The 25,633-nt window shown below is 39.0% G+C and overlaps 1 protein-coding gene across 1 annotated transcript; it reads right to left on the reverse strand.

Annotated features, from left to right (window-relative positions):
- LOC139935827 (N-alpha-acetyltransferase 15, NatA auxiliary subunit-like) lies at positions 1-24,231 on the reverse strand. Its single transcript, XM_071930424.1, has 19 exons — positions 24,079-24,231; positions 21,971-22,055; positions 21,201-21,305; positions 20,559-20,647; positions 17,434-17,502; positions 13,896-14,030; positions 13,004-13,151; positions 12,109-12,324; positions 11,335-11,511; positions 10,546-10,721; positions 9,751-9,903; positions 9,119-9,247; positions 8,509-8,658; positions 7,708-7,965; positions 6,969-7,077; positions 6,598-6,696; positions 5,736-5,879; positions 5,219-5,316; positions 1-4,794 (listed from the first exon to the last, which is right to left on the reverse strand). Exons 1-19 carry the CDS (start codon positions 24,133-24,135, stop codon positions 4,534-4,536), a joined length of 2,658 nt encoding a protein of 885 aa, XP_071786525.1. The 5' UTR covers positions 24,136-24,231; the 3' UTR covers positions 1-4,533.
- Between the last annotated feature and the right edge of the window lie 1,402 nt (positions 24,232-25,633).

The raw sequence follows: 25,633 nt of genomic DNA on the forward strand, positions 1-25,633 counted from the left end.
TTTGAAACTGTTTTTATTTTATTCCAAGCTTTATTTCTGCCAGAATTCAAATTCGATTATAGAAATTTATTTTCAAATTTCAAATAGAAATAGTCAAATTTTCACATCAGCTACCCTTAAAAGTAGAAAAGAAAAACAATGAATAGCTTAACAGAGACAATACTTTATCAAACAAGCAGTTATTCTACACTTTACATATTTTTTGCATACATTCTACGCCACCTCTGGAACCAGTGTTATTCCTTTTGGTAACTTGTACTAATCCTAAAAGAAATTGCTGTTTTTTTTTGGAAAATGGGTTGCCTTCTCTGACATGTTTTCCCTCCTAATGCTAGATGTGTCAATCATATAATTCATTCTTGGGGTCAGTATGAACATAATATCAAATAATATTAACATAATATCAAATGCCGGGACTGGAATTTCCTCTTTGAGAGGGCAAGTCCAATTTCATTTTGCTGAGAGCTGGGAATTCTTTTTGAAGGGGAGAGCAAAGCCAAGACCAACAGAGGCAGTGGCTGAAAAAGTGTTTTGTGGTAAACAGAGAACAAATAAATCATTCTCGATAGTGGAAATTCTTAATGAGGTACAAAACTAACGTAAATGCGACTATTGAAAAACAGAAATACAAGCTATGTTTGATAACAAAATACACTCACAGTATCTAGGGATTTTCATACTTTTAGTATCATTTTGGGTAGTCCGTACGCATTGGTTGTTCATGCCATTTTTGTCCATGTTAATTTAGCCATCAAGGGTCGTACATCTTTGTCATATTCTAACCTCAATTTAAAATCAAAGTTCTCCGCAGTTCAGTTCCACATTATTAAAAAAAACCAAAAAAAAAACAAAAAACAATAGAATGTCTGACAATGCAAATGGGGGAATGCTGACACAGAAGCAGAAACAAAACACAAGCATAACCAAATGTTGCTTACCAGCTAAACTACCATGTCACACAAACATGTTGTGACTGGTATGCTGCTTGTATCTGCTTAGCAGAATATTATTAAGCAATATTTTCATTTCTATAAAATTGGGCCTTCATAGAGCTGCTTAAGCACAAAAAGTAGCTAAGCACAAAACAATTATCCTGAACAGAATATGTTCACCAGCCAAAATGCCAGGTCACATCTCCCATCTAAGATTGGTATCCTGCTAAATTTTGCTTAGCAGATGATTACTAAGCAAAATTGTCTGTTTAAGCATCTTCATGAAATTGGGCCCAGGTGGGAGCAGACAAACTAGTTAAATTTCTACGGATCATGAGAGTTCATGTCATGTACAGCCATAGGACTGCTATGATCACGACAACACGGTCCCTTTTATACCTAGAGCAAGTCCGAGTGGGCACATTTAGTCGACCTGTGATTGACTGTTGACCAGCAACGTACGCGCGCAGTGACGCACTCACTAGAACGACTCACTTTGGAAGTCTAATCAACCTTACGCTTTTTCGCTATACTGTCACAGGTTCCCCTCTTGAGCTTTACACATGTTAGAACGGAACATGCTACTGGGACCAGTGAAGAAACCATGGGCTCATGGCTGGTTCCAAATGGTCGACCACAGTAGTCAACCAATGGTCGACCGGCCTGAGTTCGAGTCAAAATGGTCAACCTTTAGTTAACCATGGTGCACTTGCTCGAACTTGCTCCTAGTTGCTGCTGTAGGATAAACTGAAGCAGTACAAACATCATTGCTTTGAAATCATAACTAGATTATGCAATGGAAAAATATGGTATTCTAATCAGATTAAAATGCATATTAAAACCCTATTACTATCGGTCCCTCCTGCCCCAACTGGTCCTTGCCACAAAATACCACAGCAGACTGTAGAGACAAAGTCCACAGTACACAAGCCATGGGGTTTCCTGATAATACCAGCTGTACAAACAGAAGAAACCCAGCACCCACTGCTAGCCTGGAAGTTGTGGTACTTTGTGGCAGTCAGTGGTACCAGTGTTAGCAATGGAAGAATATGGTATTCTAATCAGATTAAGATGCATTTTAAAACCCTATTACTATCGGTATACTCTCCTACCCAGCTGGTCCTTGCCACAAAACACCACAGCAGACTGTAGAGACAAAGTCCACAGTACACAAGCTATTGGGTTTCCTGATAATACCAGCTGTACAAACAGAAGAAACCCAGCACCCACTGCTAGCCTGGAAGTTGTGGTACTTTGTGGCAGTCAGTGGTACCAGTGTTAGCAATGGAAGAATATGGTATTCTAATCAGATTAAGATGCACTTTAAAATCCTATTACTATCGGTATACTCTCCTATCCAGCTGGTCCTTGCCACAAAACACCACAGCAGACTGTAGAGACAAAGTCCACAGTACACAAGCTATTGGGTTTCCTGATAATACCAGCTGTACAAACAGAAGAAACCCAGCACCCATTGCTAGCTTGGAAGTTGCGGTACTTTGTGGCAATCAGTGGTACCAGTGTTAGCTGTACAAACATCAGAAACACATGCACCCAACGTTAGCCCAGAAGGTATGTTACCAGTGAACTGAATAGGAGGATTCAAGTAATCCTAAGAATATTAACCAAGGATCTTCAAGAAAACAGCAAACAGCAACTCAAACACCAAACGAGTGTTTTCATAATTCATAATGCAATAATAATAAAAAACATATGAAAATTTGGATCCTCACTTCTGTTCGTAACAACAACTCTTGTACCGGTAGCAGTGTTACTCACTCAACATTATTTGAAAGTTTTTTGGTGCAATCACAACAAAAAACCCTTCAAATATTGTTGTTGCAAGTTTGGCTAAACAACTTTGAGCCACACCAATCAGCTGAAATAGAAGTCTATCTCTCAAATAGTTGAGTTGCAGCTTAAATGTACCCAAACGCTCGATTTCACAAAGGGCTAAGATCGTTCTGAAGTTGTGCAGCAGTCGTATTTGCTAAGCAAAAGTTGATGACACAATACAAAACAATCTCTTTAATCAAGTGAGGATTGCAGAGACACCATGTACATAAAAAATGTTGTGACAGTTCTACAGAACCGGTGTTATAACAACTTGACGTTTCGATCAATGTGCTCTGATTGTCTTCAGGAGAATCAAAGCATACTGGGCCCAATTTCATGGCTCTGCTTACTGAAATGAAACATTTGGCGCTTACAAAAGCAGGAAATTTGGTGCTTACAAAAGCGGGAAATTCTGTGCTTACGTCAAGCGTATTTCCTAGGTTAGCAGGGAATCTATCATTGCTGGAGCATGTGTGTAGTCCACATGAGGCATTCTTCACTTACACAGCTACTGCAGATATCTGCATTTGCCCGAAGAATGGTGATCACAAGCACAGAATTCGGCGGTAAGCAGAGCGATGAATTTAGGCCCTCACCTTTGCAGAACCCCCACAACTCATAGAGACAGTTAAATGTACATGGTATCTCCACCAAACTATGCTAGATTGTGTTCCCACTATGCAATATTTCAAATCTTACTGAACACATCATAAGAAAAACCTCTGGTGCTTTGTATCCTATCAAATACATGAAAATATTGAGTGGAACATCATACCCCAAACAAACACAAATAGTAAACACTCCTCTTGATGTCAGAACTTACATCACAATTAAGGTCAAAGGGAGAATGATATGAGTTTTAGAGAACATCAGAAAATTTGTTAAGATTTAGGTAAAAATCGAGGGCAGTACAGGGCGTAAACAAAATTAAAAAACAAAGAAAGCCCTAAGCAGACAGTTTGCAGTCGGGTACATTAAATATTGCTTACTACTAGACAGTTAAAATTGTCATCAACTTTGGTTTAATCAATTGAGGGGCGTATTTCAAAGACGGGGGTTTTGTTCCCTTTTCTGTCAAAATGAAGCTGTGACTCAGGTTATGGGCCAAAGAGAAAATGTTTTAGTTGTGAATCAGAGGTTTTTTCGTTTTTCAGTATTGCCGCAAATCAAGAAGTTACAACACTGGAGCCATCTGCCCCAAATGAGATCAGATATAATTTAGACACACATAAAACCAAGGGTAGGTCTCATAATGCAAGAAGAAAGAAACAGATTTAGGTGTTTTCATCACACCGTCTCGACAAGATAACGACAACGGGTCCAATTTCATAGAGCTGCTTAAGCACAAAAAAATAGCTAAGCACAACAAAATTATGCTTTACCAGAATGAGGTTGCCGGCCAAACTACCATGCTGGTATCCCGCTCATTTTTGCTTAGCAACAAAATTGTTAAGCAATATTTTCTGCTAAACCACCTCCATGAAATTGGGCCCTACCTTCAATTTCACCAAACTCTTCTAAACTTAGGATTAATCCTCGGACTTAGAATGAGTCAAGGTTCCGTTAACCATAGACGTAAGGACGCATTGAAACCATCGTATAAGTAAGAATTCCTACCTCTAAATAGGATTAACTGAACTGTTCGTGAAATCGGCTGCAGACCTCCTTTAATAATCAAACCCCTCTCTTCTTGAATACCGGCCCCTTCCCACACCCCCCAGCCCCGATCCCTAACCCCGAAGCGAGACAATGACTACACCCAAACCTAGCATGCAGGCTGTGCCTCCGCTTCTACATGCGTGTTATTACACAGCGGCTGCTCCTTGGTGTGCTGCGTGTTCTCAACAGCCGTCACAGGTTCCTTAGCCTTATTACAGAGCTCGGGGGCCTCGATCTGCTTCTTCTCAGTGGTGGGTGCAAAGACGGTTGCATAGGCGAAGAGTTGGTGGCACCGGGCGCGGTAGGCTGGCACGGCCGACTCCCACTTGAAGAAGTCGTGGAGGAGGGTGAGGGCATAGGAGGAGTTCTGGTGGTTTGAATGAAAATAAAACACATCAAGACAAGAAACTTTGTTTGTGAAAAATAAAACGGAAACTGCCTAACATGTTTAACTTTACAAGATCTGCAATTCTCACTGAAGAGAACCTTGTTACACTGGACCACTGAGAAAAAGGGTTTTAAAATGAAATTGTTTTTTTGTAAATACATCGGCACATCTTATCTCAATGCTAATTTTAACCCCTTCTTTATGATATTTTTCAGTCAAGGAAGTTGGCATGTTTTTTTTAGTTTGTTTTTAACTTAACCCCTTTTAGGTTGTTTGGCTAGTTTCTCCATACTGATATTTCTGGCAACTCATTAAGCTTGATCCCATCAAATTCCCTACTCAGAACTCCTTGGAAGTAAAGAGTTGAAGATTTTAAGAAAGAAACCTAAACGGTTTTACGTACCTGCAAATTTCTACCTGAGAGGTCATCACCAAGGTACGTTGCTAAGGTTACTGCTCTCTCTAAGCTTGATGGGTCCAGGTGGAACAGACATTTAGCTCCTGAAGATACACAAAACACAGAAATGGAGACTTAAACAATTTTTTTTTTTCAGCAGTAAAATATCAAATTCGTTTTGATTGAATATCTTCAGAAATCAGAAATGGACCTGCGTTGAAGTACAGTACATCATTAGCAAGTCATAGTGATAGCTAAAACCCAAAATGCAAAGCAAAAAAATTGCTACAGTTGGTGACAGTGTAACACAAATTTTTTTGAAAAAAATGTAAAATTTGTTGGAAACAAAGCAACCAATCATGGGATATATTGAATTCTATTGACAGTTTACAGAAAATGTTGAATTTTGTACATAACATCTGCTAGAACATCTGAATGTTTTGTTAACATTCAATCGTCCATTCCAACTAGCGCGATTTGATTCTCAACAATGGAAAGGTGTATAATGGGAATGTTGACGTACCAATGATGCGATGTTCCTGTGACATCTGATGAGCACTGATGAAATCTTCATTGAATTGCTTCAAGTCTTTACCTTGGAGTAGACGTTCCAACTCACCAGACAGTACCGTCTGCACTGGTGCTGCTATGTCTGCCCTTTCATTCACTGTAAAATAAAATTTAAAAATAAACCTTCCTACTATGCAGGCCTTGAATCTCGCTCTTGAAGGGGCACAGCAATTTTTCTCTAGTAAGGGGCACTTCATAGAGGAAAATGTAAATTTGTACTGCAACTTCGCAAAGGGCACCACAGCAAAATTGCTGTGGGTGCCGTGGGTTATTTTGAGGCCTGTTACAGACAAACTACGTCAGTCTGCAATGTGGTGCTAAATACAGTTTTATTTAAATTAGAGCCTGGCTGGTCACAACGGTCTTGGCTGAATTCTCACCCACTCGAGAAAATAATGCCTGAATTTAACATCATCCTACATCACACGGCTGGTTAACGACTTCAAGGTGCGGGCTACACTGAACCGATTTGGGCCGTCAACACAAATCAACTGTCACCAGGCAAGTTGCCACCTACTGGGGCTGAAACAAGGCTACACCCTTCACAGTCCATAAGGCATGGGTATAATAATCCACCAGGAGCCAGGCTGGTAGACCTTTTCAACGTTTTCCAAAGCAATTGTGGATTAGTGGCTTGTTTAAGGGCACTACTGTCATGACTCTCACAATCTGAGCCCACACTCTGCTGCTGACATACTGCCTTTCTGAAATTGAACTTGACAATAAATGTATCTGTTGTAGTCTTTTTAAGACTATTGTTGAGCTAGACCAATGTCAGGTGTGCAGTTCTGTGGCAACAGGTCAGAGGGTCTTACCTTTAAGGGCTAACTTTACTAAGCATTCATGAAGCACTGCATTTGTTGGTTCTAACGAGTGCCCTCTCTTGACTGCTTGCAACATTAATAGCAGCTTGTCTGTGAAAAAACCGAGACAAAACAAAATTATAAAAAAAACAAAATGATTTTGCCAACAATTTCTACAGAAAACAGAATTTATCAGATTTAATATGAACTGTAATCAAACTATTTGTGTTAATTATTGCAGTTGTAACTATTAAATGTATACTCAATTGAAAATTCCATAACTTTTTAATGCACTTTATAAAAGCAAAGTCTGCTCAGCTGCAATTTGCTTAGCAGCATTTTCAGCTGAAGCAGATGTAAGACATTGGCCCCAGGTATCTTACCTTTTCTTAAATAGATTTCAAAAGCTAAGAGGTGTGTTTGTATTCTGTTCTTGGCTAGCGTTTGTAGGGGCTTCAGGAAGTGGATGGCCTGCTCCAAAGGCTTGTCAACCTGGTAAGGAATAAATCAAATAGGGACAAAATAGTCAGAACAGGTGCACAAAAGAAGAAGGTAAATACATAAATATGTATATGACTGACTAGAAAACAAAAGCCATCAATAACAATATGTACACATCCAAAAAGACTGCTTACTTATTCTCCTCTTAAATTGGGTGATACATTAACCATCCAAAATTAAAATGTTCTTAAATTTGTAATTATTCCATTTTTCAAATATTGAAAATTTTCAAATGATAAACCACAAGGGAGACTGACTAGGTCAAATTTAAATAATTTGGGAGTTGAACAAGGAAAAATTTACCCCAAATTATTGACAAATTAACAACAGAAATAGTGACTTCATATACAGGTACCCCTTCAATTTTAAGATTTTTTAGTGGAAGTGCCCTCAAAAATGAAATTCCATGCCTGTGGGAAGGTACAGACTAACATTCCTGCCAAGCTTTTCTGACAGAGTTAAGATTAGTCTTACCTGGAGTTAGGAAAGAACTAGCCTTAAGTTTTTAAGGACTAGTCCTAAGTTAGGACCATCTTTGTGAAATCTACCCCTGTTCCACACGAACTTAAGTAAAGTGCCCAAAACCACTCGACCATCCCAATCGCTTTGATCCAAACTTACTCTGGCCAATTTGTCCGGTACCAGCTCCTCTTCCTTCGGGCCGTCCAGATCGGGGTCGTGTTTGTTCTTTCCACCTTGCGTCTTGTTGTCTCCGCCCACTTTGCCCTTGGTCTCCTCCTCTTTCTTCTGGGCCTTCTTCTGGGCTCGTCGCTGCTTACTCCGGATCTTCTTCAACTCCTTGTCGCTGAGGTTCTCCATGTCGAGGTCTTCTTCCTTGTCCAGGTCCTCCAGCGGCTTGTCGTGGACATGGACGTAGACCTGGTGGTCAGACGGAGAGATTTCAACATTTATCACACTTTTAAGCACTATTTTTCAGTTTTCGATGGCACTGTCAGCTGGTATGGTGCCTGCCTGTTCCTACAACATTACCCCAGTTGAAATGGTGACCTTTAAAGTCAAAGATATGGGTCCCTATGACGCATAATAATAATACAACACATTTTTATGGCACCACATGGAGCCTAAGGAGTTGCCTGGGCTTAAAGGGAAGGTATATGTTTGGTTATCACTCTTAAAATTTATGCCAATAAAAACTTTTGGTTAGAAGATAACAGTTGTTAAGCCCCAAAATTTGAATCAGAGAGTAACGCTTCTCAGAATGTGTGTTTCTATTAGGGATTATTCTCCCTGCGTGGCCATAATCACCTCAGATTTCCAGCGATATCTCAAAAACTGCAACCACCTTTTGAATTGTGTACATCTACATTTATACAGAATTAAAATAATCAAACGGTTCCAAAAACCAAAGGTTTAGGACAAGACTTGCTATTTCTCTATCATTTGTCAACTCTTTTCACTCACCTCTATTGCAATTTTGGCAGCTTTGAAGTAGAAAATGTGGGTCCTGATGACATCCTCCAGCCTGAGGAGACTGACGTAGGATCGTAGCGTCATCTTGCGCATGCAGTACGTGTGGAAGTCAAACTGATCTTCAATGATTTCTGTAAAATGCTGCAGAAAGACAAGATGGAAACAGAAAAGGTTTGTTAATACATCGAATTTAAAAAGGACATGTTCATACTTGATGCAAAAGTGAAGAGACTTAGTATGTTCAAACTTTTCTGAAGATTATTTGGGTTTTATATTGAACACTGTGATTAGTACTGTATACTCAGTAAGAGTCAAAGTTCACCACACAAAAACAAAACACAGAAAGAAACAAATCTTACATTATAGGCCTACTGGCATATACTTTTTTAACTTGATTTTCCAATTTCTTTGCATGTGCATTTACGTTTGGGAGAAAACAAAGAAAGGTTAACCCAATGCTGCAGTATTCCTAAGACGTTAGTGACAGCATGTCAAGCTGATTACATAATGCTGTAAGAGGGCGCACTAATTCTGAATTTCTAAAAGCATACATAAACAATCTATCGATCACTGACGTCTTGGGCCAAGACCTAGTCCTTACCCTGTCCACTTCGTGACATTTCTTGAGGGCCTCGCCGTACTTTGCCTGCCGTTGGAAGCTGAGAGCACACTCCGTCTGGAACCACATGCACTGCATCTCATTCAGGTTCTCCATTGCACCAACACCTTCCTGTCAGAGAAGGAAACACAAGTCAAAACTTGAGCGAGAAGGATCAAGGAACAAGAAGTTTTGAAACTCAATGGAACCTCTTAAAAAGGATTAAGACTTGGGAATCGGTCGTAACTTACAATATGAGACAACGATACGATAAAACGAAATTTACCCAACGGTTACCCCGGCACACTTAGACACTGTGTTCCTTTCCCCTGGGTTCCAGTTATACATTTCAAGAAAACCCAGGGTTGTACCACTAACCCCACAGAACTATTCCTCAGGTAATGCCTATTTGCCGGGGCAGACCAGGGAGTAAAGTAATCACAGTGTGAAAAGGCCACATGATGAGAAATAAACACTTTTGGCATGATGTTGTGAATAGGATCTTGGTTGTGACTGCTAAATGATGATGATGATGCTGGTTAAGAATAACTAGAATGTGACCTTTGGATGCTTGACCTTCAAAGAAAAAAGCCCAGAGCAGGATTTGAACCAATAACCACCAAATTAAAACTTACCCTTGTGAACTTTGCACACATGTCCTCCGCAGCCTTGACCTGGTTCGCCCTCAGTAGATACTTTGCACATTTGCAGTTGATGAACCTATCAGCCGTGTCCAGGGACTGTGCCTCATCTAGGCATTCTACTGCCTTCTTTACATCACCCGCATGCTGCATACAGAATAGTCATTGGGTTTTAGAGGCATTAATACAGGATTGGCAAGGACACAAAACATTGCCTAACTCTTGCTAAGGTCGTAGATGCACAATCTACTTTATGCGTTTAGAAAGCACCACTATCATACACGTACAATCTCTTTAATGTACTAAATAAGTGTCATAAATCGTACATGTATGACCCATAATTTACATGGGGACATTATCACTCAATAAATACTGTTGACTTTGAACTGTACCAAGGCAAAACAAATCACTAATACATTTTGTTTGATGAGAAAGACTAAGTTGGGCATTTTAAGTTCAGAATGCCCCCCAAAAGCTTGCACTGAAAGATGATTATTGTTTTAATGTGACTATGGGTTATATGGGTCAAATGCTCTGTTGTACTATTGTATGCATGTATGTTATATTAAGGGGACTTTATCCGAAAACCTAAACAAAATGGGCGGCAGCTAATTTCAGTTGTTACAACCCAAGTTACGACAAATATGTTTACAAGCTGAAAATTGTGATCATGTCCAAACTTTCAAAAGTTTGTTATTTTGTAAATAGATGCACATTGTGTTACACCAAGTGAGAATACTGGTCTTTGACAATTACCAAGAGTAAACTTTCCCTTTAATCCTCCCTTACCTTTAATATTTTGGCCTTGATAATGAACAGCTCAATGAGTGTCGGCGTGTGCTCCACAGCCCTGTTCACATACTCTAAGGCTTTCTCCATGTTCCTTAGCTGATCATAGTGTTGAGCTAAGAAGTATAACGTCCACAGTAATACCGTGGGTGCTTCTGGGTCACAGTCTGTGTCATCTAGTGGTCGGATTGAAAATACAAGCTTTTCATTAAATAAATAGTAAATTATTGTTGGAATTTCAAAATAAATAAGTCGGGGCATGAAATTGCGACAAAATTCCTGCAATCATTTGTTTTCAAATTTGATCACTTGTCGGCCTTCATTCATAAAGCTGTTACGCACAAAAAAAGTTCAGAACAGAAAAATCTTTGCCATGTAATGAGAACTTTCTTCAACTGGTTCCCTGCTAATAACAGAATATTTTAGCGGTGGAGCAACATTTTTTTGTCTAAACATCTTTACTAAATTGCACTTTGATAATTTGTGGTGTCTCTTATTTTATATTGGCAACTTCCTTCATGATAAATAACATAAAAAATGTTAAAGTTAGCATTGAAAGAAAATGTGCTGATATATGTTCAATAAATAACTGGACTTTTTCAGTTTCATTCTCTCTTATCATTTGGTGTTTCTACTTTTACAACTTTTGAACCAAAGGTGGTATCAACATGGGGGTTTAACAGTATTTAAGAAAAGATTATGCTCTTTACAAATGTAAATATATTTTTTTTAATGAACTAGGTGGACAAACGACTCATTTTGCCTGAAATCTCGGGAACTTGTGCCTACCTCTACTGAACCTGCTGTCACTTTCTAAGCATTCCAGATACCCTAATACGATTCTCTCAATAACCTCCCCCTTCCAGGACTCCTTGTAGAGTCCCTTGACGCTGACGAATGCTGTAGGGACACCCTTCCTCAGTAATCGCCGTAAGTACTCATCTAGAAGCTTCTCAAATCTCTCACCTGGGCCAAGGAGGACACAAAACAGATTTACAGCATTTGTGAAAAAAATGCAATGTAATCATCTGTGTATTTGAAAAATACTTTAAATGATGAAAGTACAAGAAGTTGGAGGTTTGTGATAACACTATGAATCAAAATGTATTTTGTCAGGGCTTGAAGTGAACACAGTTCTGCAAGTCAGAGGCTAGTGGCGGGGCAGTAAACTCAACTAACTTAGCAACTGACCCGATCCCCATAATGCCAGGATACTCTTTGACTGCACCCCTTTCTCTTGTGGATACAGGCAGGCACTGGTCTAACATGCCCAATGATTTCATTAGATACAATGATTTCATTGGATAAACCTGCCGTGACGTTAGCTTTCCATATCTGTGTTATGATTGGTCCGAGGTGATGTATTGCAGCTTGCACTTCTGAAAGTCTGCATGCAGCATATGTGTACATTATGTAGTTGTTGTTTTATTCACTTTGCAATTGATTGCAAATCTCTGTGGGAAATGAATGTAAGGGCAAAGGTACATTTGTACGGATCCAAACATCCGGTCAGGCTGGTATCTCAAAGTGTGACGTCAGATGTTCGATCTAGGACACTCTTACCCGTTGTGAATTTGAGTGGCATTCTCCTGGGAACAGCAGCCCTTGGAAACTTCTCTGCAATTCGTGTATAGATCTCTAATCTCTCCTCCTCACTACGAGGGTTTTTACACTTCTCTAGTCCCTCGTAGTTACTCCAACTCTCTGGGTTCCTCTCTACTAACTCCTCGTAGATGCTGGTTGCCTCAGAGGCCCTGTTTAGCTGCAGTAAAATCTCAGCTGCAACAAGATAGGAAAAGGAAACAAATCATTGACACTTGATGCGGTTAAAGGCACTGGAAACCTTTGGTAATTGTCAAAGTCCAGCATTCTCACTTGGTGTATCTCAACATATGCATCTTATTACAAACCTCTGACAACTTTGACTCAATTGGTCTTCAAAGTTGTAAGAAAATAATTAAACATTAAAATACCCTTGTTGCACAAATTTGTATGCTTCAAGATGCTTAATAAAAGGGTCTGGGGTCTTTAAATTTTCGAGTGAGAAATTACCTCTTTCTCAAAAACTATGTTACTTCAGAGGGAGCCGTTTCTCATAATGTTTAACACTACCAACAGCTCTCCATTACCAAGTAAGTTTTTATGCCAACAATAACTTTTTGTAATTACCAATACTGTCCAGTGCCTTTAACTATGCCTTTTTTTGGGGGGGGGTGGATTGGCAAAAACATTTAAGGCAAGTACCCGAGTCTCCTATACATCTTTAACTCTCCTACTGTATGACCGTTTGAAATCATCTACAAAGGGCACTTCCATTGAAAAATCTTGGAGTCTATGGAAAACCAAGTCCAAGAGAAGGGGCAGGGAGGCCATGTTCTTCATGGCCTCTGTATAATTCCACACATGACATATACGAGGAGCTACATTTGAGTTATAAGGACCCACTCAAGACACTTACCTCTTGTTACTAATATCGATACTTGGTCACATATTTGGGCCTCATATTTCTCCAGAAACTGTAGTGCCTTCTCGTAGTCCCCAGACTCACGCAAGACCTGGTTCTGGTACAGGAGGAACTCACTGTGCTCATAGTCATAGGGTTTCACCTGTGGATTTCAAGGACGAAGTAAAATTAGTTTTCAGGCTGTATCCTAATCAGTGTTGTAGCTTGACTTATTTGAGTGGTGGGCCCTAAATCCAATTTAGTCCACCAGGGGCGAGCGGTTTAACAAAAATTTTCATATGTTTAGATGTGGGGCCATCATTGCTGAAGTGCAATCAGGGGGAAATCTGCGCTGGGCAGCACAGTGTATTTTGATCAAACTGCTGGACTAAATTAGTTAGTTAGTTCTGGGTAGGCCCGCCCGGCACCGGACCACACACCGTAGCTACAACACTGATTCTAATCAAGGGACATCGGCTACGGCTGCACTGGCAACACTGAAGAATAAGCTGTAGCCACTGCTGAAACCATTCATTTGGACACGGCCAAGTGTGCAAAATGATTTTCCAACAATCATTTTGAGTAATTTTTTATTAAGATACCATCAATAAATCACATGGAAAACTGACTTGGTAAATTATGAATAATTTGGGGTTGAACAATGAAAAGTTTTCTAGAGCGGGGTTGGAACCAACAACCTCCTGTTTCTGTTGCTTAGAATAGAAATTTGCTAAGCAGAATTTTCTGCGTAACAGCTTTATGAAATTGGGCCCAGATTAGAAAAAAATCCCATTCTCTGTAAGCATATTTCATAAGACTAGTACAAACATTTGGAAACTGAAAAAAATTATAAATTACACTGGTGAAAAATTTAAATGGTGAAGGACTAAACAAAGCATAAACTCACAGCTTGTGTGGCTCGGAACTCTTCCAGAATCTTGAGTGCCATATCAAACTCCTTGAGCAGATGATAAGCCATAGCGTAGCCAATCCAAGATGCTCTCTGGGCAGGTCTTAATAACAGTAGCTGGTACCGTGTGTCCTGCAGACATGGGGGAAAGATAGAATAATGTAAGGACGTTGAAGGGGGCATAAGGGGCTTTGGAAGATATATTGTGGAGAATTAAAATACAAAATACAATAGGCCTGTATGCTTCTTTTTTGTAAGGGCAAAGGTACCAAGGCATTTTCTCCTTGGTCAAGGGCACTCTAGGAGGAAATTGCAATTTCTACTGGAGCATTTTAAGGGCACCAAGGCGATGACCAGGAGCCATGGAGGCAATCGCCTTTGTTGCCTCCGTTAAGTATCAGGCCTGAATTTGTCAATATTTATCATACCATCTACAGTGCTTTCTAGTGCCACATGTTGATCGTAATGTAGAGATATCATGAAACACAATCCATGTAGGCAGGCATGCAATGGCACACATAGCAAAAAAAAATAAAAAAATTATATCTTCAAAATTAACTGCACAGATGAGAAAACCAAAATTAGCTGATTAGCTGAGGAAATTAGCTGATCAGCCAAAAAATCATTTTGAGAAAAACAGTCAAGCATCAATTTCAAAACAAACAAAACCCCACACATTTAAGCGGATACTTTTTCTGCAGAAGGAGTAGGGTGTTCCTCACATAAATTTCTATTTCATAACCGCTGCATACTACAGGCAAAGCATCACATGGTTTCCATACACAGATGCGTGACCCATGTATTCAAATCCATAGTGAATGCCCACAACCACTCCAACCAACCTTCTTGATCAAATAAAAATACTGTGGTTTATGCCATATATTGTTTTACATACTGTAATATTTGCCTTTATGAAATTATGCCAAGATCTTTTGGGTCCAACAAGAAGTACTATAAGCCTGCATTTTCATATTTGATGGGTCAATGCCATTCTCAATATGAAAGGGCACTTCCATTGGAAATGCTTACAGTCTATGTGAATATTGGGGGTTTTACGGGCCTGGTGTGGATTTAACAAATTAATAAGATTTAACAAATTAATAAGATTCATCTTTAGATGATTTGTCACTAAATTGCCCTATGATTTAACACCACATTTTGCTCAGCAATTAAGATCGATTTGCAGTCAAGACCAGTCTTAGCTCTTTATGAAATCAAGCGCCAATATTTTACAAAGGCAATGCCACTGGTCATTGCCAATGGTCTTTGCCACTGGTCATTGCCACTGGCCATTGCCACTGGCCATTGCCACTGGCCATTGCCACTGGCCATTGCCACTGGCCATTGCCACTGGCCATTGCCACTGGCCATTGCCACTGGCCATTGCCACTGGCCATTGCCACTGGCCATTGCCACTGGCCATTGCCACTGGTCATTGCCACTGGTCATTGCCACTGGTCATTGCCACTGGCCATTGCCACTGGCCATTGCCACTGGTCATTGCCACTGGTCATTGCCACTGGTCACTGCCACTGGTCATTGCCACTGGTCATTGCCACTGGTCACTGCCTTGGTGCCCAGAGAAATTTTCCAATAGAAATGTACTTTTCCCTCACTGAGGTGCCTTTTCGTACGCACAAACTACTTCTCTTTTATAAGAACTAGGTATAAGGCCTGATTCTACACACACACTGTGTTTACAAAGGGCCAATATGCATCAGGTTTCACCCGTGCTACAGAAATAGGCCCCCTGTGAATTGCCTGCTCCTAAAAATAAAAACCTGACAGGAGAGAGCTCATAAGAAAACAATACCACGAGGAGGAGGGGGCGGAGCCTACAAACACTCGGACAAGACCTTCCTTGTATGACTGCATCAGGAGTGCTATGAGTCATATACACATGGGGGGGGTGTAGTTAAGTATTCAGGTTGCCTTGGCAACAAGCCAAGGCTTCCTCTCGCTCCCTCTGAGCTGTTTGATCTATCCAGACAAACAGAGCTAAAAGTGTTGCTTTTAAAAATATGTATTTTAAGAACGGGCTTCATTGTATATCTGCGTCAGGCTAAAGAACTCCATATAGTGCATGGGTCCGCAACTCCCCTGGGTATTGCTTAACAATCACAACAGAAAAATGAATTCGTACTAAAACTTTATATGTACATAAACTCATTTCATGTGAGATTTTAGAAAGGACATGCCCTAGACAAATTTTAAAGTAGGGTCGGGACGTTGAACTGGTTAACCGCTTTTGTAAATACATATTTCTATCCCCTAAAATTTGACATACATTTTGCTTTGTACACTCTCACACCTGTGGTTTTGTGAAGTCTGGCTATAGTGTTCTATTTTTACTCGCGATCCATCCTGGATAGTGTGTTTGCATTGGTGAATGCATACTGCACAGCACGTATGGTTCTATATACTATCATACCCAACCCTTGCAGTTGAAAGGTCCTCAATGTTGGCCCAAATATTACGAACGGGAGTATTAAAGATGCTATGTCAGATTTTTGGCCGATTTGACCCAAAAATTTTGATTTAAAATTCAATAGGTATTTTGATAGGGGTCGAGAAAGTTACAAGCTTTCATTTGAGCCATTGCTCGAAAAAGTCCGCCAATTATTAGTAGCAGTGAAATAAAGTGCTCAAAGTTAGTTTTTGTCGGAATCCCGACAATATATCACGTGACCAATTCTTATGTATTTGATAGGAAACTTTTTAAATTTTTGTCTTGGTTCGTGACCATTAAAAGTAAAAGTAAATTTTTTTTTCGTTAGAGCGGGTGATACTCTTTGAAATACCATTCACTCAAAAAAATCTATTTTTTAATGTTTGGGACAAAAAATCTGACATAGCATCTTTAATGAATTGAATTACTGAAAGCCGATGCCTCACAATCACTTAAGTATCAATTACTTGCTTTGAAGATTTTTGCATATCGTCCATGGAGTATAAATTAACCATGTTTGTGGTGAACGTTCCAAGAGTTAATTTGTCTAATTAAACGCAGGTGTTTATTCCGTTTGCGGTAACACCATAAGTGAATATTTTCTTTTCGGTGTAGGTTCGTTGTTTGAGATCTTGTCTTGCTATTTATTTTATCGCCTCAAATACCATCTAAAACTAAGTCATTAATATAATATATTATGTTTGGTGAGTAATAAAAATGATTTAGCTTTCTGTGAGCTCCTAAAAAATTCATACCATTCCCAAAACTAATTTATTTTTTATTTTAAATCTCACTTTGCAAAAACAGGTTACAAGCAAATTTATCTACCAATCTCCTTCCCTTCCTGTCTCCAACCTCTCTGACCCACCTTCTCATCAAGTATGTTTTCCCAAAGACAAATTTCCACAGATTACATTCTCAGCCAAACTGCCATACATGGAATAGCATTTTTTTTTCCCTTATCAATTGCATTTTGCTTGGCTACTAAAATTGCCCAGCAGTTCCCTAATTTCCTTCTAGCGACCTATTCCTAGGAAATTGTGTCCCTTATTTTGAAGGTCGGTGTAAAAGAAATCAACAGCTCACCCGATATCCCTCGAGGTCCCGCATCTGAATCTGCAGCAGAGATAAGTCTCGCAGAATCTGAAGATTGTCCTGGGAAGAGAACGGAATCAAATCGTTTTGATAAAGCGACAGGAATCTACTGCAAAACGACTGTCAAGCCTTCTGTTATAGACCATGTGAACCTTGTTCACAAGAAGTGTGACCTTGTACATTCTACGAGTATTCTGGCAGGCCACATACTACACTGGACAAATAATAGTAATAATAATTAAAATTTATATTGCGCCCCTTACATACAAAATGATCAGAGGCGTATAACAGAGAAGCACAGAGTGGAAGAAAAAGACAAAGAACAAAGACTGGTCACCAGGCCAGTGCCCAAACAAAAGTATGGAGATACGTCTGTCCCGCCAACAGAGAACTAATAGTTACTTATTACATAGGCCTATCTCTGCTGGCATCGGTAATGTTTTGACCTTTTCAGGAGACAGACGCCTCTAACCCTATCTATGCTAAAATTCTAAACTAACTGGCAAGGTGACCATAGAAGAAGACATTAAAAAGCTAAAAAGCGGTTTTAAAAAGATAGGTTTTTATATTACATTTAAAAGAGATGAGTTTCTGTTCGCTACGTATGTGAAGCAGTAGCGCATTCCAAAGCTTAGGGGCTGCCACAGAAAAAGCCTTATCACCAAATGTTGTCAACATTTTACCAAAAGGATACTCCAACAAAATACCATTATTCCTTGACCTAAGTTTATAAGAAGATACTTTCCGGATGGAAACAAGATCATGTATGTACTTTGGAGAAAGACCATGAAGAGCTTTAAATGTCAACAACAGGATTTTACAATGAATCCTGTACGAAACAGGCAGCCAATGTTATTAACGAAGTATAGGTGTGATGTGATCAAATCGATGTGAAAGTTGACATTTTGTCATAATTTCCACATAAAACCAAGAGTTACGAAAGAAAACTGGACAAGTTTTGAGATGTGCCCCCTTTCATCATATCAAAAGTTGATAAGAATTAGACAGTGCAATCTCCATAAAATATAAGATTTTATGTTTTCTTCCATTGAGCCGAGTACAAATAATGCCTGCAAGAAGTCCAGCCTCTGTGGCTCTTTTGTAAACATGTGATGTCACAGGTCACATTGTCTATAACTACATGCCTGGAATAACACGGTCAAGAAGGCCATAGCCTCCATTGCCCCTAGTATTGCCCTTGGTGCCCCTTCAAACGTAATCCATTGACTTTAAAGGCAGTGGGCACTATTGGTAACTACTCAAAATAATAATTATCATAAAACCTTTCTTGATTACGAGTAATGGGGAGAGGTTGATAGTATCAAACATTGTGAGCACCGACCCCCCCATCTGAAGTGACGTAGTTTTCAAGAAAGAAGAAAATTTCCAAGAATTTGATTTCGAGTAAGCTTGGGCGATATCGATTTATTTTATTCACGATATATCGGCGACAATATATCGCGATATTCGATATAATCGCCATTAATTAAATTTGACATTACAGGGTTCGAAATTAGCTGTCGCCTGATTGCCAAATGCGAGTGAAAATAGCAGCGGGTGACTGAAAACCATTTCTCACTAGCCCGCCGGGCGAGTCAAATAATTATTCCTTTTCACATATAAATGAGGGTTCAGTGGCAAAATCCCACAGAAAACTTCTACTAAAGCTTTTAAATTAGTAAGTTTGACAATTCTAGAAACTTGCTAGATTTAATTTTGTCGTGATCGGGACCGGAATTGCTGTCGTTCGTATCAGAAAACACGTACAATCAATTGAAAACACGATGCACAAACCACATGGTGCTGAGTATCCTCACAGTACATGGTCGCCCACTGGTGGTACGTCCATGCAGTATGCACAGCACATACACAACGCACACAGTCGTCCAAAGTCCATTCTGACCAAATCTCTGCATGCTGTGATTGGCCGTTGATGGCTGTTAATAAATTCCATATTCATTATGTTCTTGACTAGACTTCAATGCAGTACATGTTCATGAACGGAGTAAAGAATTGCCGAACGTTGTGCATAATGACTGCAGACTGTGCACAATGTACAGCCTTGGACAACCAATAACATGGACAACCTTTGCCAACAGAGGGCGTTACGGGACAATTCATTAATTATTTCTCGATGTGCGTTGTTGACTGATCGTTGATTCATGAAGATTTTGTTGCAAACGGAGTTCAAAACATGTTCAAATCAACCGACCCCCTAACACGAAGTCATTAAAGTTGTTGTTGATGGAAAAGGGATAGTTTAAGGTAAAAATTCAGATATAAAATCCTCAAAAAAAGCAATTTTAAGGGCTTCACTTTTGTGGTTTTTTTTTTTTTTTTTTCGTTTTGAAAATTTTGTGTGTAATTACATGTGGGCTAGTGAAAAAACCTGCTGGCGATCAAGAATTTTGGTTGACTCGCCCGGCGGGCGATTGAAAAAAAAAGTTAAGGGAAGCCCCTGATCATCAGTCTTCAAGCTCCAAGTGAAAGTTGTAGAAGAGACAGTCATAGCATAAGAGAGGTGTTCTAATGACCTATTCTTCTGGTTTTACTCCAAACCTATGGGGTGCAAGATCTCTATCCTTACTCTATGGTCTCAGCTAGCAAATACATCGCGATATTTAATCGATATCGCGATATATCGATATTTCGATTAAAACCAAATCCATCCGATATCGAAATCGTTTCCAAATTAATATCGCGATATTCGATAATATCGTGATATCGCCCAAGCTTAATTTCGAGACCTCAGATTTAGAATTTGAGGTCTCGAAATCAAGCATCTGAAAGCACACAACTTCGTGTGACCATGGTATGAATTGTTTTCTTTCATTATTATCTCGCAACTTCGACGACCGATTGAGCTCAAATTTTCACAGGTTTGTTATTTTATACACATGTTGATATACACCAACTGTGAAGACTAGTCTTTGACAATTGCCAATAGTGTCCAGTGTCATTAAGATTACGAGGACTATGCTGAACTGATTTAAACTATCGACCCAGATCAACTGCCACCAGTTTGCCCTTTGCAAAATGAAAATGGCTTTGCCCTTTCAAATATGAAATTTCAGGCGTGTGAATGTCCAGACAATATAAAACAAACATCTCCATACCTTGTCCCATTTCAGGGCGTTCCTGTAACACTTGATAGCCTCGTCATACTTCCTGTCTGATCTCTGTAGCAGTCCGTAAACGTGCCAACCTGAATGACGTAACTAATTAAGGACAACACTTAACTAATCTTTGCAGGTCATAATTAAATGGCATAGTGCATTATGATACCCCCAACAGGGCTCAAATTTGGGAGGGGGGGGGAGGAGAAATCCACAAGACCGCTGGGCTATTTTAGCTCAAGATATTTACCAGCCAGATGTTTTTTACAAGACCACAATGAGAAATGCTATGAACAAGCACTACTAAGACAATTAGAGAAGATTTATAATAATTGTCTTAATTAATGTAGTTATTCAATTGAAAAACACAAGACAGTCAGACTTGTCAGGTCAAAATGAGTTAACTGGCCCAGCAGCCAATTTCATAAAGGGCTAGGATCATCCTCTCTCGTCTTGGCATTAATCTTAAGGTTTGGTGAAATCGCGGTGGAGCTAAAATCCTTGGCCTGGGATCTGTGGTCAAGTGTAAAAAAGTGAGCCCTGCCACTCCTCCCAAAAGAGATTTATACAAGGCTGTACTCGCACTTTCATTAGTTATATAATTATTTCCAATAAGGATTTTGTTATTTTTGTCAAGGATACACACGTGACTCCGAAGGTCATTTCGAAGTCCTCTTTTTACCAAGTCGTACGCATCCTCTTTCTTGCCGAGGCAGTTTAGGATCAGACCCTTCATGGACTGTGTTTCTGCACATGGACAAATAATGGTAATGGTTAATGGTTAGCAACGAACGGTAATGGTAAGTGAAATTGGTAAACATTTTGTATAGTTTAGGGATGTGATAGGCTGTAAAAAAAACTGAACTGTGATCTCATAGCACCCTACTCTGCAACCTGGGGCACTCAAAGTGGTTTTATCTTTATGATTTTAAGAATTTGATCTAAATGGGAAAAAGGAGAGCAAAAAGGTTTGTTTGTGGGGGGTATCTATTACTACTACAATCCTTTAGTAAGAAGGACTTGAAACTGTGCATGGTGGAAGTATAACTAAGAAATGTTTGCAGTAAGTAACACCATGTGAATATCTCTATTGAGTTGTGCTGGTTCTGAAAAGAACAGGTTATTTAAACATCGGTTCTTTTCAGAACCAACTCTACATAAAAGAGATATTCACACAATGTAGCCGCACACCCTCTCGTGATTCTTTAATAGCACTGCTAGTGCTATCAACTGCAGCCAAGAAGCGAAGTTGCTGAAAACACTTTGATGATTCTTACTCAAGTTCAACCAAAAAATCCGATAAGAAATCAGATATCAGGGTTCTAAAACACTTTACTATAATGTATTCAACTTTTTTGGGTGGTTTTGAGAAAGCAGAGGGTTTCAAATTTCCTGTACACTAAAATATTTACCTCCATGTTCAGCGAATTTGGGGTTGGTCAAAATCTGCTTTGCAAATTTCAATCCATTCTTATACAGCTTCTGCTCGTAGCATTTCTGAAAAGAAAGAGCATTAACATGTTACATAAAGATTAAATAGACCCAGGAGCTTTACACAAAATGTCCATTGCTCTATCAAGTTGAGTAGGTTGTAGTATAATATTTGTTGTTAAAAAATAATACAAATAAAACATTAGTAACATGAAATTAAAAATAAAAGATTAAAAACATAACAACCTGGCATTAAAAGTCCTTTTTGTTTAGAATTACAGCAGAATCTGTTTTTTTTTAAGTTGTTGGCTGTATATTGGATCACCAAGCAAATTTGTCTCAGTATGGCTGAAAAATTGCAACGTTTCCCAAAAAGGTTTGTACAAGAAAAGAAATTTAAAAAAAACCTCTTCTTTTAGATGATTTGTAGTATACATTTGTAAATGCTAGAAATCATCTATAAATGCTAGAAATCATCTAAAAGAAGAGGAATGTTTATAACCTTATTCACAAAATATTAATAAATGTATCTCATTGAACTTGAAGAGACACAGCAATCTTTATTTGAACAATTTTGCTAGCAAGAAAACGTCTAAACGAAGACACATCTCTCGTCAGTCAATTTTCCTGTTAAGCTGGGTATTTTTTAGGTAAATTTGTATTGGAACATTGCAAAGGGCAAAGAACTATTATTTATGCATCTTGCCACCACTTTTTCACTCTTTTTCACCAAAGCAAAAGGAATATCTCATTTGAGTAAGTAGATACTGATTTATTTCCTAACTTAGGGAATGAAAGATGGTGGCAGGATACAGAAATTTTTCCAAGGGCAACAAAGCAAAAGCACAGACCAGCTCCAGAACAACTGTGATAGTCGCACTAAATACCGACAACTCACGACAACAATTTTTAAATGCACTTTAGCAGAACATTTGAACATAAGTTAACCGTTAAAAATATGCCTGGAGTCATAATGCATCCAAATCACTTTCAAACTGTTGAAAAAAAAAATTAATTGTAAAAAAAGTGTTTTTTTACCCCAAATTTAATAACAAACGGAAATATTCGCCATGTTGTCTTTCGACATAACTGGGTGATTCTATTACACCGCAGGGGTAATTTCTGAAGGGCTGAGTTGTATTTTTATCTTTTCAGTTTTAGCTGCTGTTCTTTTTTCTCTCGTAAAGTAACTAAGCCGCCACTTTGGAATTTCAATTTACAAGGGGAGATTTAAATACAATATTTTTTCAACTCCATGAGAGGGCACATAAAACGGTAAATAATCATCTCGCATTGCATCACCCCTGCGGTGTAATGGAATTGTCCAGGTAAGTCGAAAGACAACATGGCAGATTTTTCCGTTCGTTACAAAATTTGGGGTAAAAACAACACTTATTTTACAATTAAAAATACCATTTTTTCAACAGTTTGAAAGTGATTTAGATGCATAGGACTCTTGTGCATATATTTAAGGGTTAACTTATGTTCAAATGTTCTGTTACAGTGCTTTTAAAAATTATTAGGGGTCGTGAGTTGTCTGTATTTAGTGCGACCAACTGTCAGACTGTGACTGATGTGGCTGCTGCCGTGTGTTAATTTGAGGTCTCAAAATGCTTCAATTAAGTTCAAATGCTTCAAATTCAATAAGTGTAGGTCTTGATTTTAATATGAAAGTACCCAAATTGTCTTGTTTTTTTACTGGAGACTCACTCACTCTGATTCAGAATCATTCAATGTGCAGAATTATGATGAATAAGAAATAAATAGGACCAGAAATAGCACTCACCCACTCAGATTTCTGAATCAGATTAAGAAGGAGTCAGAATTGAGCAGAAAAGGATGAAAGAATAGATACTTTCTACAGTAAATAAACTATGGATACCGAAACTATTTCCATATGTATGAATAAAATTAAAAAATTATTAATACTTCCAAAACTACGTTGTTAAAAAAAAAATTAAATTGAAATTTCATATGTCGGAAATAGACGTATTTTGTACAGAAAAACGTCATAATGACCATACAACATGCATAAAATTGTTATCATCGTAAACCAAATCAGCAACAAAAAAACAAAGTATACACTCACTAAAACTCTCTTAAAAAGAGTATTTTCCTTCGGAGGTAGTGGATTAGCCGATGGCATGGTACACCCTGCGTCATAAAGCCAAATATCTCCAGCAGAAGTCACAATTTTTAGACGATTTCTATAGCAATTTCTGTGCAGAACCGCGTGGTAAAGAACAAGATGGTTCTCAAGAGCGCAAGCGCAGTTCAATTTCACGGCCCAACTTTTGATTTCCTTATTAGGCAAGAGGGCGCTCTACGAGTTGCACCGGCCAGCGAGCCACATCGGGGGGAGCGGAGGCCTGTCTTTTACGGTCCCTGCCCTCGCAACAAAAACCGATTTGACAGAGAACAAAAAAATATGTGTGAACTTTGAGGTTCTAAGGTTCCACCAAATAAGGCGATATTATTTACTCCAAGGGTTTCAATAAATCGACTCGATTTGTTTTCCAAATGGTTTGATAAAAATAATGATAGGCCTCATTATAGTCATACAGTTTCCCTATATAAATAACATTATTGTTTATTATTTAGAAACAAGAACATAGTGAGTCATAGTCAATGACATGGTGGGGTTTTTCCATTCTGAAAGCCATTGACTATTTATTGTTTTATTATGGATGGACACCACAAAATTCACAAATAATTATGAGGAAACTGCTTTGAAAGAGTCATTAGTCTTCGCATCGTCTATAGAACCGCCTTTAGACGTCATTTCATTTGCGGCCGATAGATTTGAGAGAGTTTCTAGCTTTTATTTGTTGCCCGATGTCTCTTCAACATCATTATCTTATTAGCCAGAAACATCAATACTGATTTGTTTGAATAAGAAAAATACGACCTCCTTTTTTTTTAATCCCAAACCTGGATTTTCAAAACTCCCGTGCGCCGCGCGGCGCACTAAAGTTTCGCCGAGCCTCCAGTTCCCGCGGGCCTGAAAAGCTCTTTTGTTTTTATCAGAAAACATGGATAATTGTTTTTCAAACCACGCAAAATTATAGCAAAAGCTTCCAAGGCTCGGTTTTAATTTTTTAATTTTCCCCAAAAGGTTATAGCCGATAATGATAGTTTCGGGGTGCTCTGTATAATATTACCAAGATTCCAGTTTTGTGTCCATCCAAAGCCAATTATTTTGTTTTGACCGACCCCCGCCCCCACCCTGATCGCTCAATGTGATTCTCAAATTAATGCCGATGTCGCATGCAATTATGTCCTCTATGCAATACTATCCGGAGGACATTTTTGCATATGCAATAATGTCCGCTGGACGGTTTTGCATTATATGCAATCGACGGTCCGCCAGGACGCTGCTGCATAATGCAAGTGTGTCCGCCCGGACACATTTGCATATGCAGTTGTGTCCGCCCCCGTGCAAAACCGTCCTTGCAGTGAATTAAACGCCATTGATCAATGTAATACGTTCGCCGTTTTTTTAAATTTTTTTTTTAACAAGATAAGTGCATGTCATGAATGTCATGGGAAATGTTCGGCCGGCCGTTGGGTATTCGCTGCAATCATAAAGCAAGTGAATAAACAATTATTCATATTATAGAATGTAGGTTCAGTGCATGCACGCA

Source organism: Asterias amurensis, chromosome 4 (genome assembly GCF_032118995.1).
Source record: "Asterias amurensis chromosome 4, ASM3211899v1".
Classification (NCBI taxonomy): domain Eukaryota; kingdom Metazoa; phylum Echinodermata; class Asteroidea; order Forcipulatida; family Asteriidae; genus Asterias; species Asterias amurensis.

Excerpts from the sequence above, each read along its gene's own strand:
- LOC139935827 (XM_071930424.1), bottom strand. The coding sequence starts at position 24,135 with ATGCCATCGGCTAATCCACTACCTCCGAAGGAAAATACTCTTTTTAAG. Across the intron at positions 5,880-6,597 it reads AGTAAAGTTAGCCCTTAAAG|TGAATGAAAGGGCAGACATA; the intron begins GTAAGACCCTCT and ends TTTATTTTACAG. Across the intron at positions 4,795-5,218 it reads TCTCAGGTAGAAATTTGCAG|AACTCCTCCTATGCCCTCAC; the intron begins GTACGTAAAACC and ends TCAAACCACCAG.